General features: G+C 40.8%; 1 protein-coding gene across 1 annotated transcript; it reads right to left on the reverse strand.

The window, feature by feature from the left end:
• Positions 1–12,111: 12,111 nt before the first annotated feature.
• LOC145133297 (Phototropic-responsive NPH3 family protein) lies at positions 12,112–15,907 on the reverse strand. Its single transcript, XM_079068241.1, has 3 exons — positions 15,396–15,907; positions 13,802–15,029; positions 12,112–12,754 (listed from the first exon to the last, which is right to left on the reverse strand). Exons 1-3 carry the CDS (start codon positions 15,461–15,463, stop codon positions 12,281–12,283), a joined length of 1,770 nt encoding a protein of 589 aa, XP_078924367.1. The 5' UTR covers positions 15,464–15,907; the 3' UTR covers positions 12,112–12,280.
• Positions 15,908–17,542: the final 1,635 nt, after the last annotated feature.

Below are 17,542 nucleotides of genomic sequence, written 5' to 3' on the forward strand. Positions count from 1 at the left end.
CATTCCATATGTGTAGATCTTCAAGTTTCACCAAGAACACCAAGAACACACACTAGTGTTCTTGGACTTTTAACACCCTTTCAAGCTTCTACATAGTAAGTACTCTTACCTTGGCTTGTCATAAGGCTTGTTACACTTCTAAAACATCTAGGAAACACAAAGAAACACAAGATCAAAGGTGTTTACGGTCCAAGATGTTCTTGGACCGTAAACCTTAATGAATGGGCCAAATTGTGCCCTAGTCCCTTACCAAGCCTTGGATACTAGTCTAGAACATATCCTTGATGTGCTTAGGACCTTAAACACCTAAAATACCATAAACCATATGGTTTTACGGCCGTAAACACATGGAGAAATGGTCCATGGGCCGTAAACTCCATAAAGGGGTGAAATGTTGCCCTAATCACTTCCAAAGGCTTAGACTTGAAGTAGGAATGCTTCTTATGACTTGTAAAGCTTCAAAACACAAAATGGTAGAAGTACCATGAGTTTACGGCTGTAAACTCATGGGTTTACGACTGTAAACTCCAAAGGATTTGGTCACAAAACCGTAAACTCCAAAAGAGTGTCCCCTTGAACCCTAAACTCAAATGCAAGGTCCTACAACCCTTAGATGCAATCCTTAGTACTTATAGCACTTAAATCAAGTGTTTTACATGTCTTAGGATGTCTTAACTTGGTTAATTAGTTGTTTAATGACTAATTGGATACATATATGTGTTATTATATGTTAACTAGGACCCTTGTGTGTGTTCAAGTCTTCACTTGACACTTAGCATCCTATAACATCCGTTCATCCAAACCACTCACTACAGGTGAGTTCATACCCCTTAATTAACCTTTTAAATGTTTTTAAATGCTTTTATGGGGGGGGGGGGAATACAAGTTGAACTATTATAGTTATTATATCAATCGCATGTGATTAATAACTACCAAACAAGTGGATTTCTTACTTTTCAAACTGTGTTACCAAACTGTTTTACAAACTCTTTTTCATATCAAATACTTTTACTTAAACTCTTTTAAACTTATATTCTGTTAAATATGTCTCTATATAGATATAGTTATATAAATAGGATTGAAAGGACTTAGGACTGATAGCTCACCTTACTTCCTGTTCCTTGTTTGGTTGTGGACTTAGGGTATTCAGGCTATTTGTCCGAAGGTCGTTTGAATCCTAGTTATATATTATGTATATGTATATAGATATAAAGGTTCCTTCTTTCATTCAGTTCAATACCTTTGGGTAGCAAAGGTATACACACATGTTCATACATACAAACAACATTACTAGTAAGTTATAATAGGTATAGTTTAGGGAGATACTAATACTATTACTAGAACAATGAAACATACAAAGAGTCAGTTCATACATGAGTCAATAACATACAGATAGAGAATACTATGATGAGAAACAAACAATACCATACAGAGAGAACATACATACATGCTAGATAGGGGGAGAACACACAATACAGCTAGCATATACATATACAAGAACATTACTACATGTATGTGAGCCACGTAACGGGGGCATGGTATTACCTGTCATGGCCCGTTTTGTATCCAGAATCTCCTTAAGTGGAGAGCGTATGAGTTTGTGTATAGATCTATATTGGATTGACTATCCTACACCTCCCTGCTCGCTACAGTGGGACTTGCAAGTCTACGGGTGCCAAACGTCATTTCTTCCGACGTCTTACATCATCGCGTTCTATAGTCGGTAGCAGGATACAGGCCGATCACATGGTACTTTAAATAACAATTGGTTTAAGGTAGTTAGTACAGCAGTAGTTACTTAATACAACACTACAGTACTATTTCATTTTCCCATTGCATTCAATTTGTGATATTCACACAATAATCAGTAATGTAAAAACTATATTTTTGGTTAATGATAGTCAGATTTGGGAAAATACATACTCTTACAAGAGACACACACACAGATACTAGATGCCTTGGTAGAAGGCTACTTTTAGTAGGAAACATAGGGTTTTCTAGGAGAGTTCAAACAATTACAAACTTTTACAAACTTATACATTACAGACTTACAAACATTTTCATACAAATACAGACACTAAAATACTTATGATCTCACCAGCTTTAAAGCTGATAAACTCTTTCAAAATAACTTGTATTCTCAGGTCACCAGTAGACAGGTACCGGTGCCAGGTTTTGAGAAGACGGAGCTCGTTCAAGACTCCTCTTTTATTTTGATTCATATTTTTAGTGTCTATTAAACTTGACAGAACACACTTGTATTAAATTATATTATTAATGCAATGGATGATGTTGTTGCTTGTTTACTACTTTGCATTGTTGTGATATTGTACATGACGTCCTCCACCCCCGAACGTTTCCGCCATTCTGGTTTTGGGGTGTGACACTATGAAATAGTGGGTTTGTATCCAGTAGTTTGTAACCGCTTTATCAATATAAAATATTGTTTTATGAATATGCATGTAGCATGTTTCGGAGTAACAATTGTTATATATATGAAAGTGTGGGTCTTTCACGATGACATGCCCTCTCTGCATCAGTACTGCGCCCAAGCCCGAAATAGACGCGTCGTAGTATACTACAAAATCCTCCACGCCCTCTGGCAGGGCTAAGATCGGTGCCTTGCATAATCTCTGTCTCAGTGTCTCGAACGCTGCCTGCTGCTCATGCCCCCAACGAAAGACTATGGCCTACCTCGTTAGTCGAGTCAAAGGTACGACTATCTTGGAGAAATCCTGGATGAATCTCCGATAATAGCCGGCTAATCCCAGGAAACTCCGAATCTCAGATGGAGACTTCGGAACCTCCCATCTCATCACGGCCTCCACTTTGGCCGGGTCAACCAATATCCCATTCTGGTTGACAAGGTGTCCAAGAAACTGCACCTCGCGCAACCAGAACTCGCACTTGGAGAACTTGGCATACAAGGTCTCCCTCCTCAGGGTATCTAACACCTCTCGCAAGTGCTCCTCATGCTGCTCCTGCGTCTTGGAGTAAACCAAGATGTCATCAATAAAAACTATCACAGACCGATCCAGCATCGGTCTGCACACACGGTTCATGAGATCCATGAACGCGGCAGGAGCATTGGTGAGCCCGAAGGGCATCACCACGAACTCGTAGTAGCCATACCGAGTCTGAAAAGCAGTCTTCTGTACATCCTCATCCCTGAATCGCATCTGATGGTAGCCTGATCGCAATTCTATCTTGGAAAACCAAGACGCTCCCTGAAGCTGGTCGAAAAAATCATCTATCCTCGGAAGTGGGTAACGGTTCTTCACCGTTACTTTGTTCAGCTCCCGGTAATCTATACACATGCGATGCGACCCATCCTTCTTCTTGACAAACAGAATCGGGGCTCCCCAAGGCGAGCTACTCGGCCTTATAAATCTCTTCTCTAGCAGCTCCTGCAGCTGTGTAGACAACTCCTGCATCTCGGGAGGAGCCAACCGATATGGTGCCTTGGCTATCGGAGCCGCACCAGGGACTAGGTCGATCCTGAACTCCACCTGTCGCTCCGGAGGTATCCCGGGTAACTCCTCGGGGAATACATCCGCAAACTCTCGCACTACTGGCACATCACCCACCGTCGCCCTTCCCGTCTCTCGGGTGTCTATAACATAGGCGATGTATCCTGCGCAACCCTGCTGAAGGTAACGCTTAGCCCTCGCTGCCGAACATAAAGCTGGTCCTCGCTGTGGCCTCTCGCCCTGAATCACCAGCTCTCCCCCACTTGGGGTCCTGATCCGAACCAACTGTTGCGTGCAGTCAATCACTACCCCATTGGGGCTTAGCCAATCCATACCAATAATAACCTTGTTCCCCCTCAACGGTATGGGAACCAAATCCACTAGATAACGCTCTTCAAACAACCTCAAAACACAATCCCGGAAGACCTCTGATGCTCGCACAGACCGTTCGTCCGCAATCTCGACCTCTAGAGGGCAATCCAACATACCCGAGGACTCAGGAAACTTCTTGCTAAGCGCAAGAGAAACAAACGATCAGGTAGTGCCCGAATCAAACAACACCTGAACTGGGATACCGTTCACATGGAACGATCCTAATCATATATATACAGAGCATATATTAATAACATAAGCATCAAATGAATAAATCAGGGAGAAAGAGTCATACCCGTCACCACATCGGGTGCGGCGCGTGCCTCCTCGGTAGTCAACTGGAAGGCTCGGCTCCTCACCACTGGAGCGTCTGACTTGCCCTGCCGGCCATCCGTAATCCGTATGGTCGCTGGAGTTGGCGCCTTCACTGGCGTTGCTGCTGTCAACTAGGGGTAATTGGCCCTCTTATGGCCCCTCTGGTTGCAGTGGAAACACAGCAACTCGGATGTCTGAATAGTGGGTGCAGGGGCGGTACAATCCTTGCTGAAATGCCCCAACTTGCCGCACTTATAGCAGCCCGACAATCCCAACCTGCACGCTCCCTCATGTGACTTGCACTATTTCCTGCAGCGGCCTCGGTCATGCTGGCCTTTTGGCCCAGCGCCTGATCCCTTGGGCTTCTTTCCCGAAGCCCTAGTCATCTGTCCCTCCTCGGCCTTCCTCTTCCGGATGTGCTCCAGGTCAATCTCCCTCTCCCTTGCCCTGGCAATCATGGAATCCAGGGTAGGGCAAGCTGAAAAACTGACATGCTCCCGAATGTCGGCTCGCAGCATGTCATGGTATCGGGTCCTCCTTATATCCTCGTCTCCCGCATACTGGGGCACCAGTAACGCCCTCTCCCGGAACTTGGCGGTGATCTCCGCCACTGTCTCAGTCGTCTGTCTCATATCCAGGAACTCCCGGGCCAACTGCTGGAGCTCCACCGCAGGCGCGAACTCAGCTCTAAACCGGGTCACAAAATCCAGCCATGACATAGCCTCAATAGCCGAGGCTCCCAGAGAGTCACCAACCGACTCCCACCAATCCATGGCCCGGTCTCTCAAGCATCCTGCTGCATATCGTACCTTCGACCCCTCGGGGCAGAAGCTAGTCAACTGTGCAGACTCAATGTCTGCAATCCATCATCTGGAAGCAATGGGGTCCTTTGCCCCATGGAAATTCGGCGCACCACTGCCCCTGAAGTCCTTAAAGGACAGTGTGCGTGATCCTTACTGGCTGGTTGCCATGTCACTCCTGAACGCCCTGAGGCGATCTTCCATCAGCTCGACGATGCCTTCCTTGATCGACCCAAAGATGACCGGGGTCGCATCAAGGATGCCTCTAGTGATCTCGGACGCGATGAACTCGCGTAGCCTCTCATCCACTGGTTCGGAACCTGAACCCGAACCCGATCCCTCTCCTGAACTGCCAATTGCTGGCGTAGATCGTAGTACCACCATTCTGAAAACACATATTGACAACCGTCAGAATTACTGAGATATCTAGAGGGATCACATTTACCACAAGTTTCCTGGTCTTGTCTCAGCCTTCCTCGATTCGAGTACAGATCCTCTGCTTTCGGTAGTACGGGCCCATACGATCTTCCACATCTATCCGTACTTTCCTCAAGAACTGCCTTGACTCCACCAAGTCCCTTTTACTGCTACTGATCTCTGCTATTCTCTTCCTAGGCTTGCTCTAGGGTAATCACCAACCCAAACTCGGTCCTCAGCTACTGAAGGTATCCTCATAATGCCAATTAGCCACTATCTGAATACCATCACATGCGACGAGGCTCAGATAATCCATCGAGTAAAGGACTCGTCCCTATAACGGTTAGACTCAAACAAGAGTTACGCAATAGGGCCAAATCCAGCACTCTGAGATTATTCGACCCTGGTCACGTGTGACTTAACGTATTCACCCGATGGCTAACTCCCATCACTCAGAGTCCCACAAAGCACAAAGCAAGTAGCATTCAAACGAAAGGGAAACCTAACCACATAACCCAATCATACTGCTCTATCCTCTACTCTGGAATCTATACTAGCATGCAATTCATAAGGCTCATACACATATAACAGGCACATAAGGCATCCTCTTAGATCCTTAGTCCTAATCTAGCATGCTGTTCTACTGAACTGATAATCATAACATAAACTTGTATGGGTACTTTGGGGAAAAACTTACTTGAGCTCGGCCGGTCGCGCACATCACACACCTTGTTCTTTCTTAACACTTTTAACTTAGCTTTTAGAAAACCATTTTCTTTGTAAAAATCTTTTAATTCCTCGATTTGAGTCCAGACACCCCCGAGGGTGTGTCCGAATCCCTCAAACCAAGGCTCTGATACCAACTTGTAACATCCCAAATTTCGAGTCCAAAAATTTCATTTTTAATTAATTGATTTATAAAACTTCCATAAGAAAACATAGTAAAGACATATCATTTCATAAAACTAATATCTCATGTCTGAAAACCAAACCATAAATATAACAACGTCAGAGTACATCCCAAGAATCTCGTAATGCGGAAATCCAATGTGTGTGTGTGTGTGATGTGCAGCTACCGCGCCGACTCCTTCCCCTTCACTGAAGAGGTACCTGAAACAAAACTGAAAACTGTAAGCACGAAGCTTAGTGAGTTCCCCCATCGTACTGCATACCATACAATCACATAACATACATATACTGTCAGGCATATCTGGGTGCCCGACCTACCCCTTCGGTCCTCTCGACCGGATACTGCCTAACATATCTGGGTGCTGGCCTCCCCTTCGGTCCTCTCGACCGGATACTGCCTAGCATATCTGGGTGCTGGCCTCCCCTTCGGTCCTCTCGACCGGATACTGCCTAGCATATCTAGGTGCTGGCCTCCCCTTCGGTCCTCTCGACCGGATACTGCCTAGCATATCTGGGTGCTGGCCTCCCCTTCGGTCCTCTCGACCGGATACTGCCTAGCATATCTAGGTGCTGGCCTCCCCTTCGGTCCTCTCGACCGGATACTGCCTAGCATATCTGGGTGCTGGCCTCCCCTTCGGTCCTCTCGACCGGATACTGGGGACTATTTCACCCCTCTACTACTACCACATAACAAATAACACATAATCATATTCTATCTAGCATGACTGGGTATGACTACCCCCTTCGGCCCTATCGACCGGAAATCTTGGGGACTATCTCCCCTACTGCTACTAGCATATAACATCATATCATACTAGCACATAACACATCAGGTAGTAGCAAACCTAGATGAATATCAGAAAGACAGTCATCTAACATACAACTCCTACTGGTGGGCCGGCATTGTGGCCGTAGACCCACCGCTACTGGAAGGTAACTCACCTCGCAAGGCTGACTGCTGAAAAGCTGATCGGCAGATGCCTGACTGCTGCTCCGGTGATCCTCCGGCTATAAATCCATAAAACACTTAATCAGACACTGATAACTACTCTTAGGGTAAAATGACTATTTTACCCCCGACCAAGTCAAAGTCAAAGTCAACTTCCAGTTGACCTGACTCGTCGAGTTGGGCCGCCAACTCGTCGAGCCCCTATCCTTCCATCTGCCCTTCTTCACGCCCCTACTCATCGAGTTTAGCAACGACTCGACGAGTTCTCCTTCTAAAACATCCTCGAATGAACCTTCATCCGACTCGTCGAGTTGTATGAACAACTCGTCGAGTTCATCCCCATCCTATGAACAAGTCTGCCCTTGACTCGCCGAGTTGTATGAACAACTCGTCTAGTTCATCTTCGAACGTTGGGAGATTGCCTTGGACTCGCCGAGTCTGTTCATACACTCGTCGAGTCCTATGATTCCCAGGTCTATGGCTAAGTCCAATGCGTTGGGTCATTCCCCCGGACCCCTCTAAGACCATTCTAACACTCACTGGGTTCCTTCGAACCATAACAGAAAAGGGAAGTCAAGCCATGGACTCGCCGAGTCCCAAGAACGACTCGCCGAGTCGAGAATGACCAAGTCTTATTTCTCGATTTCTGACGTATAACACTTGACCAAAAGATAGATCTAGGCTTCTAGGATCGATCTAGCACGTAAAGTTACAAACTTTACGTGCATGCATGGGACTATGAGCTCAAATGGCCCTAAATGAGACTCTTATGATGCATGGGGCTCTCCAAGGCTCCAAAATCAGTCCCTTTCTGCCTTGTAACCCCTCAAAGACCTTGGATCTGAATTCTTAGCCCCCAACCATGCTTGCACTCATGGTTTGGTCACCAAGAATGGCTCCTAAAAGCCCTAAATCACCCCCAAAAGGGATCTAAAACATGAAAGAGCAAGGTATCAGCTTTATACCTCTAAAGAACTGCAGAGGGTGCACAAACTCGAACACCTCTGGCCTCCTCTTGATTCCTCAAGTCTTTCTCTTCCTTCTTGTGTTCCAAAATCACCAAAAACCACCACAAAGGCCTTAGATCTTTACACAAACATTTAGGGTTTGATATGGAGAGTTCTGAGAGCAATAGGGACGAAGGGAGGCTGAATGAGATGTTTAAATAGGGTGCAAACCCTCAAATTTAGGGTTTCACCCAAACAGCACCTACTCGTCGAGTCGGTTCGCCGACTCGTCGAGTAGGTCACTAAACTCCCATGTCCAAAGTCGATTCTACTCGACGAGTTGGGCCTTCAACTCGCCGAGTCTCAGGCCAAAATGTTATAAATACTTGAATGAAAATACGTACTAGGAACCGGGTGCTACAATGGGCTACCCCCATGGTATTTCCTTGCAATGCCGAGAGCCAAATCCCGGTCTTACATACAAGTGCCATGGGCTATCCCCATGGTCTTTCCTTGCAATGTCGAGGGCCAAGTATCGGTCTTACATACAAGTGCCACGGGCTAGATCATGGTCTTTCATACAATTTCTTGGGGCCAGATCTTGGTCTTTCATGCAATTTCCAGGGGCCAGATCGTGGTCCTTCATGCAAGTATCACAAAAACAACTAGCATTCCACATAACAAGTAATGGGCTAGCATTTGTTGCTTCGACCCATGGATATAGTGAGAAAACTCACCTGAATCACGATGCAGATTAAAACCTCGTGCAATGTCGCACCGATCACAACCAACAGCTCTCACCGCCAAAATATGGGTGAAAAACACCTCCTAGCAATCCACACGAGGCAAACCCTAAGTATACCTTCTCAAAATAGAGATTGACCAAAAAGTCAACCTATGTCAAAAGTCAATGGTAAAAGTCAACGGCGAGAGTTGACTTTAGCTGACCGCCACGTCGTGATCCTCCATGGCCATGTCGTGGCCTTCACCCAACCAAACATACGAGAGGATTCCTGGTCACCACGCTATAGCGACCTATGGCCACGCCGTGGGAATTGGGTTTCCAACAGCTTAATGAATTAAGTTGTTTTCCTTGATTCTAAGGGCTGCAAAGCTCAAATCTGGTCCAAACTATGTTCTGAATGGATAAAGTTTCCAACTTTATCCATTAAGACACCCAAAGAGATCAATATCTCAGACCGTAGGTCCAAATAAAGCCAAAATCCATAATGTCTTAACCATTAAGCCCTTAATCCGAAAAGTCCTTAACCCCAACTCTTCCAGAAGCTAAAGGGAGTATTAAAGGTCCATAAAAATGATTACTTGATGGGCATGCATGCCCCATGCATGTCCTTAACTCAACCTAGGTCAAATGGCAAGAAAATGACCTAAAACTCATGCAAGACCCACAAATCACAACCAAAATTCAGATCCATAAGATATGATGCTCAAGGGACACTAGAGAGCAATAAAGTTGCCAACTTTATTCTATCCATTCACTCCACTCAACTCTATGAACCAAAAAGGGACCAAAACAACCTAGATCTAAAAGAATAACTGAAAAGCTAGAGACTTGAATCCTTACAATGCACGTGGCGGATAAAAAAATGTGTGTGCCAGTTATCTATTGCCAGATCGTGGGCGTCCTTTCTCCACGCCGTGGCATAGATTTTTTTCCCAAAAATCCATCTTTAGCCCTAGAGAATAAAGGCCAAACCGTGCTGGAACATGGATGTTACACCATGAATGAGTTCTTGTGAGTAAATTCTATTCCAGAAGTTATGAGATGTTCCTTTTGATGTTTCTGAGGTTCCTAGTCCATAAAGTTTCCATCTTGATGGTTGTAGATCAACAATGCATGAGATAATGACCATTTGATGGAAGTAGAATGCTAAATCTAGGGTTTGAGTCTCTTTGAGCCATGCAAAGGCATCAAGTTGGTGACTTTATCGTTTAAGACGCCCCCAAGAGTTAGATCTGTAATATGGACGTTTGGAATTAAATCATTAAGTGATTAATGGTGTTTTGGCAATATGGAGCATACGCTGGGCGTACGTGCCTGAGTCCCCGATTTCTTTTGGCGCAAGCTAGTACGCGACGCGTATTGGTGGTACGCTTAGCGTACTCACCATGGACCCTTTTTGGGTTTTAGGTCGTTTGGGCCATTATTGGGCCTTATGCCTTTTTGGAGCATTATTGGCGTTAGTTTTCTTGGGCCTTGTTGGACCTTAAATCTTTTGGGCTTGGGTCATGGATTGAGGGGCCCATTAAGGAATGGTAAAATGGTCTTTTACCCCTTCGCATGTGGTTGGTAGTTTAGACCTTCTATGGGTTATTACCCTGAGTAGTAATTAGGGTTAACTTGGAATATTCGGTGTGAGGAGTCGTAGTAGCAGCAGTCTGGGAGTGTGGTTGTCTATCTTCAAATTGAGGTGAGTCTCTTCACCATACTCATGGGTCGAAGGAACCAATGTCGGCCCACTGGATTATGTTTGTAGGATGATAGTGGTCTTTGTAACACTTGATGATGTGTATGTGTGTGCTTGTTGTCTTTGTGACTCTTGCATGTGTATGTATGTTTATATATATTATTGTGGGCGGGGCCTGTTATGCTGTGGGCGGGGCCCGTATGCGATTTCGGCGGGGCACATTATGTTGTGGGCGGGGCTTGTACGCAAGTTGGGCGGGGCCCGTTTATATGTATGGTATGGGGTATTTTTTTTGGGGGGGGGGGGGGGAGAACTCACTAAGTTTTGTGCTTACAATTTATGTTTATGGTTTCAGGTACCTCCAGTTCGAAAGGGAAGGGCCCGGTTTGATAGCAACGCTACCACCCATGTTTTTCCGTACATTTATGATTTTGGGAATTATAGTCTAGAAACTAATTAACTATGACATACTTTTGAATGGTTGACATGTGATTGTTGGTATTTTAATTGAATTAAAAATGAAATTTTTACTTAGCTTTTTGGGATGTTACACTTACACCTTACGTCTATAAGGCCAACAATACTGACTATTCCAACACATTTGTTTTCACATGCACAATCCTTCTATGTGTCACATGAATGCCCTAAAGTGTATCGTTTTCTATATGAAAGGCACCCTATCCTACAACTTACATTTATTCCAATTCACCTCCTAAGATTTATTATGTTACATGGGCGTCGATTGAGGTGGTTGTCCAGACACACAATGCTCCATGTATGGACATTGTGTTTCCTTGGTGACAATCACATCTCTTGGTCTTCAAAGAGGTAGTGCGGAAGTCGTATATCGAGGATTTACAAATGTTTGTCTCCAAAACAAACTATTATTTATTGTGATAGTGTGCATGCTATTTACCATGTGGGAAATCTAGTTCAATGTGAACGCACAAATCATATTGAAAAGGACATTACTTTGTTTGAGAAAAAGTTGTTTGGGGTGTATTTGAGTGTTGCGTGTCCCGTGAAGGTACCGACTAGTGGATGCATTCACAAAAGGTATTCTATCTGATGATTTTCGAGACAGTCTCAACATACGACCATCTCCCGCTTCGACTGTCGGAGACTATTAGTGATATCTTACCACCTTATTTTATGTAAACTATAACTTATCTTTAGATAGCTTCCGTATAGATAGCATAATTATTTTACATATATAGAGGACCCTTTGAGATTAATGACATGAAGGGTTGCATTATCTTAAAGATTAGAGCGTTGGAAGATGTTAGATTAGATGTCACATGACTTATGGCATATCGAAATACTAACGAATCAACTACGGTTTCTAGTTCATGGGCATATATTGCAATGTACACTACGTTAACAAGAAACAAAATGAAAATGCAATATTGTTTGAAGAGAAAATAAGAAGTATGAAGGCATATGAGGAATAATGAATTGCTCTTTATTAAAAAGCGTAAGATATATATTCTAGAGCCAATCACAAAATGAAAATAACTTAAATCTAATTATAAGAAAAAATACAATCGTCTTCTTCATAAATTACATAATTCAATCAAATTTATAGTAAATAACACATTGATAACATGTTCCATCATTTAAAACAAATTTGATTGATTTCCTCTACTCCATAAAACCGATACACAATATCAACTCAAGATATCGAGTATCCCCTCTTCCGAGACCTCGACTTGTGTTGTTTCCCACTCGTGGGACCCGCAAATATTCCAAATTTTCTCGATATCGACGTCAAAAACGTCTTCCCATTTCTTGATTTATCCATCATTCCTTGTTTCATACAAACTTGTTCCTTTTCCAAATCACTTAGTCGTACTCGCATTCTTGAAATCTCTAATTTTAGGTCACGGTTCTCTCTTCTTAGAGATGCGTACGTGTCACGTGGCGACATGGGTGCACTGGGTGCACCGGACATGTAGCCTGAGAAGGCTGATGGTCCGGTGATGGCGGTTCGTAGGCGGAGTTGTTCAAAGTAGAGGACCCGAACCGCCATATGGGCGGGTAAACGGTCGTTTTGTGCCGCATGGTTTGATGCTTCTTGAGATAGCTTTTCACAGTCTATGAATTTGCATAGTCTTTTACAGTCGTGTTCGGTTAGCGTAGGATGTGCCTAATTGGTCATAAGAATAATAAATAGCAGTTTAAGGTAAACTTTTTTGTTTACTTTTTATCTTCTGTTAAATGTTGTCTAGATATAAACATTGACATGTTACTAATACATCTTCTTTTTTTCTCGTGTCGTCATTTACTCATACATCTTTTATATATGATTAATCTATACAACAATATGTGTTTCTTTTTTATTTGATGCAGAAAAACGACCTAAAATAAAAAATTTCCCATTGAATCCTAATTTTTTTACGAAATTATCTTTAGAGTTGGTCATCAATGTTACCAAAACAAGCTAATACCAAATGACCAATTTTTAAAGTTTATCATAAAATAACCATTTAATTCGCGAAATGATTTTTTTTTCTATATTAATTTTGCCAAAAATATCACGAAATACAGAAAAAGACCCAAAATTAAATAATTTCCAGTTTTGGCTGATAAATAATTATTTATTTCAGATATAAAGAAAAATAGACTTTATCCTTCTCCAAAAGCCAAACACCTTGACTGCATTTAGTTTTGTTTAAATTTCTAAGGAATACTTATGGAAACCAATTTCACCATTATTTATTTTGCAATTGTTTTTCCACGAAATAACATCATTTTCAAAAAAAAATTATGTCATTTTGCAAAAAAAATAAAAATAAAAAAAATAAAAAAAGTGATTTCATAAATTAGCAAAAATTTTGAAAAATTCTATACGTATTTGTGTACTCTCGATTTGACAATTTATATGAGCGAGGATAGGTTATAATAACACCTAACTTTTTTCCTAAAATAAGTCATCATTATTTGATAAATGTTGAAAATAATGATACTTTTGTAACATGACCCCTCCATTTTTGGTCATTTTTATGATTAGCTCTTTTCTTTTTATATTTTTCGTTTCCATTTCATATTCATGTTATTCTATACATCATTTATACAAACAACATTTTTTTTTATTTTTATATTTTTCCTTTCCATTTCATATTCATGTTATTCTAAACATCATTTATACAGACAACACTTTATAATGATACCAGAAAAAAAAAAGTTGTGTTACCTTGAGATAGATATCAACCGCTCGGTAAAGTCCATCATCGATAACACGGGCATAATCCGGTAAGACTTCAATCATAGCAACAAACTTTTGAAAACTCAAGTAAGGATCCGGAGCAATTTCCGCCAAATACGCATCCACAATCCTTCCAACTTTTAGCAACGAACTATGACTCGTGGACCCCACACCCCCTTCAGATTCATACCCACAACAATCATCATCATCTCCATCTTCCACCTCCTCAATTATCTGCAAAAATTGCACCAAAATCCTATGAATCGTATCAACATCAAACAACGAATCCCCCGTTTGAACACTCGGTATAAGCAAATCATCAAGTGAAACCGATTCTAATCTAACCGCAATCCTTCTCTCAATTCCAAGCCTACACCCGAGACTCGAATCCATCATAATCGCCATTCTCAACATCCCAAAAAGAAAATCTATAGGAATCAATGAGCTATTCTCCATTGGTAATAAACTTTCAAGAGTTTCCAAAATTACCCTTTGCCCCGTTTCCAAAACCGGAATCGTTCTCGCCGGATTCCAAATCCGGGATTTTCCGATTCCCTTTAAAGATTCCCGAGCATAGTACATTATAGATGAAATCACACTATCTTGTCGAATACCTCTACTTACCATTACCGAAATAACCCTTTGATAAAAATCGATTTTTAAACCTGATAAATCTTCAATCCACCATTCTTGGCGTCTACCCTTTTCATCTATCACCCGATTGCCACATTCTAAACGGGATAAACCCGCGACCAATTGCTCCTTACAAGCATTCTCAGCGATAAATTCGACTAATTTGTTCACAATCCCGAGTTCATCTGCTATCGGAAGAATCATCTCGCAAGAACGTAAAACTTGTATCGATTTTTCAAGATTTTGTGAGACGATCTCGTTTAGGTACGATTCTGTTCGTGTAATTAGGTTTTCGTTGCGGTAATTTTCAGTCATTTCGAGGTATACGGCGGCACAGTGGAGGTGGGCGACGTTTGCCGGTGTGATTTCGAAATTGACACCGTAGCAGAATTTTGCGGCGAGTTCGAATGCCTCGGGCCCACCAGGGAAGTTGATGAGATCTAGTTTTGAGAGATTTGTGTCTTTTGTTTCGGCTACCATTTTTCTTATTCTTCCGCTTTGTGATACGAGAGGGAATTTGTGGAGGAGGAAAGAGGTGTCGTTGATTGTGATGGTGATATCTCCGGCGACATCTGAAAAGATACTGGGAAAAAGAAAGGTACATAACAGTTTAATAATGCAGGAATCGAATCAAAGTAAATAATGGCATGTTAAGAAGTGAAAAGAGTGTACATTTGTGGATGTACACTCTGATTAAAAATCTGCTTTATGTTTTGGATGCATTCATCAACATTTATACAAAATTCATAAATTGCAAATCCCTAGCTCAGTCGAAATTGATAGATTCTTCAGGTAACAACAATGGAATCAAGTAAATCAATCATCGATAATCACAATAAACCAGGAAATTTGTGCGAAAACACGAATTACGATCTATGAAGCACAGAAGTCGAGGTTACAAAGACGAAAATGCATAATCAGAAAATGGAGGTCTGTTATATGTACATACCGATTAGCGAAGGAGTTGCAGAACCTGGGAGTAGGGGAGGAGCGGTTGTTGTGGTCGGAAAGTACCATCGTCGTACCACCAGCAACCGCCGTAGAGCTAGTGATCGCCACCAGAAAGAAGCAGTTCCGACTTGAAAGATATATGTATCCGTTTCAACAGTAACGGCAGCCAAATAATCAAAATGCAGAAAAAAGATAAAACATAAATGGCAGTGACAACGTAACCAATAATGGACACTACCACAAAAATAATAATGCACTACTTTTCAAGCTTACACAAATGATCAAAATGCACAATTCCCTCATCTTCGAAAATAAATTCCTTATCTAGATAATTTATTTTTATGTAAACATATACCCCAGCAAAAACAATGGAGGTCACATACTCACATTTACCGAAAAATCTGGCGTGGAGTAAGAGATTATGTACAAGTATAATGCATGAAGATACAACCCACAAAGAGCACGCATTGTGTTCACTTTTTGTTGCTGCTGACTGCTTTTCGTCTTTAGGACTGGAGCTCATGTCTGCTTTTGCTTTTCCGTTTCACTTGTCTTAGAGTGTAGTCAAATTTTTATAAATGGTCCCTTTGCTTTCAAAAGTATACAACCAATAGCTTTTATGATGAATTTCTTTGCATAGATGGTGCTCAAAAATCTTTACATGAATAGTCTCCATTTGTTTAGCACCATTAAGGCAATCTCTCTCTCTCTCATATATATATATATATATATATATATATATATATATATATATATATATATATATATATATATATATATATAGAATTAGAGAGTTACAAGGTTTGTTTTTAATTCTTTTTCTCAATATTAATTTCATTATCAACGTTATAAGGTTGTTGCTTTTTTTTTTTACAACGATTGTAGATAGACGCTAATGAAATTAAGGTCTTGAGACAAGCTTAGAGGGTGTCGGGTTTGGATGATTTTTTTCTTTTAAATTAGAACTACAAATGTTCTTTAAAATTACACATAATCGAAGTGAGTAAATTAATCCAATTCTTTAACAGTTTCCTCAAATTTCTAATTGTGTTATTTTAATTGAAAATCTAGAAGAGATTTCTTTTCTGTAGAAGAAATTGATAAGTTGCTTTATAAGAGACATTTATTTTCTGTAGAAGAAATTGATAATCTTTCTTAATACCAAATTTTAAATTTTGTGTTTATAACAATGATTATAACTATAACACCATAATATAAAAATCATACCTTATTGTAGTTTTATTCATTCCAAATTTCATTTTGTTCTCACTAAAATATTTATTGAAATATAGGATTGAAAACATTAAATGATTCATGTATTTATATTACAATTGTAAAGTTGTTTGTACAATTCATTTGTATTAGCTATACTCCTAAAATGTAGAATGGATGAGAGGTGGAGCAGATGATCAACTGATGCATTATTATGGTAACAAGATAAAAGATTGAAGAGAGATACAAGATATGCAAAGAGAATAATGGAGTTTGTAAAAGAAGAAGAATAACCGGTCAAACACCATCTTTGTTCTCATGTTATCTTTGAAAATTTTGAGTTGATTCATAGTATTTTAGGTTTTTAACAATTTCTCACTAGACTTCCATGTAATTTCATATTTTCATTACTAAACATAATAAAGACTATGAGTTTTCAAAATTTATTTTAATACAAACCAACTACTACTTTCTTTCCTGTAGAAGCTTGCTACCCAAGTGCACAATATTAACTTTTATTGGACAATCTTCTTTGTAGAAGGTTAAAAAGCTTCAAGTAGATAGAGGAAAAGATGTTTGCCAAATTTTGGTTCACTCACCAAGTTTTAAGAATTCTTCTGTTTGGTTGATGCTTTATTGATTTTGAAACTAAAAATGTTAAATTATCAAGTTGGTCGCTATTTTTTGGAAAACCTCAAAACTTCATTGTCATTTTAGACCAAAATAGTCTATATAAGAAAAATGATCAAACTTTGTTATTTTTCATTAATAAAGCTAAAATAAGGCGGTTAAACCACAAATATGACCAACATATAATTATTTCTCCGTAGTTTATTTTATTAGTATAAATTGAATTACATATTTATCATTATTTTGTTTGTACTTATTTTGAAATTTTACTTTATAAAATACTTAATCTTTACACCTTGATAT

Source organism: Lactuca virosa, chromosome 8 (assembly GCF_052849685.1).
Source record: "Lactuca virosa cultivar CGN04683 chromosome 8, Lactuca_virosa_CGN04683_v6, whole genome shotgun sequence".
Classification (NCBI taxonomy): domain Eukaryota; kingdom Viridiplantae; phylum Streptophyta; class Magnoliopsida; order Asterales; family Asteraceae; genus Lactuca; species Lactuca virosa.

Coding starts and splice junctions, on each gene's coding strand:
- LOC145133297 (XM_079068241.1), bottom strand. CDS start 15,463: ATGGTACTTTCCGACCACAACAACCGCTCCTCCCCTACTCCCAGGTTC. Junction 15,030..15,395: donor TGCAACTCCTTCGCTAATCG/GTATGTACATAT, acceptor TCTTTTTCCCAG/TATCTTTTCAGATGTCGCCG. Junction 12,755..13,801: donor CGGTTGATATCTATCTCAAG/GTAACACAACTT, acceptor ATGACCAATTAG/GCACATCCTACGCTAACCGA.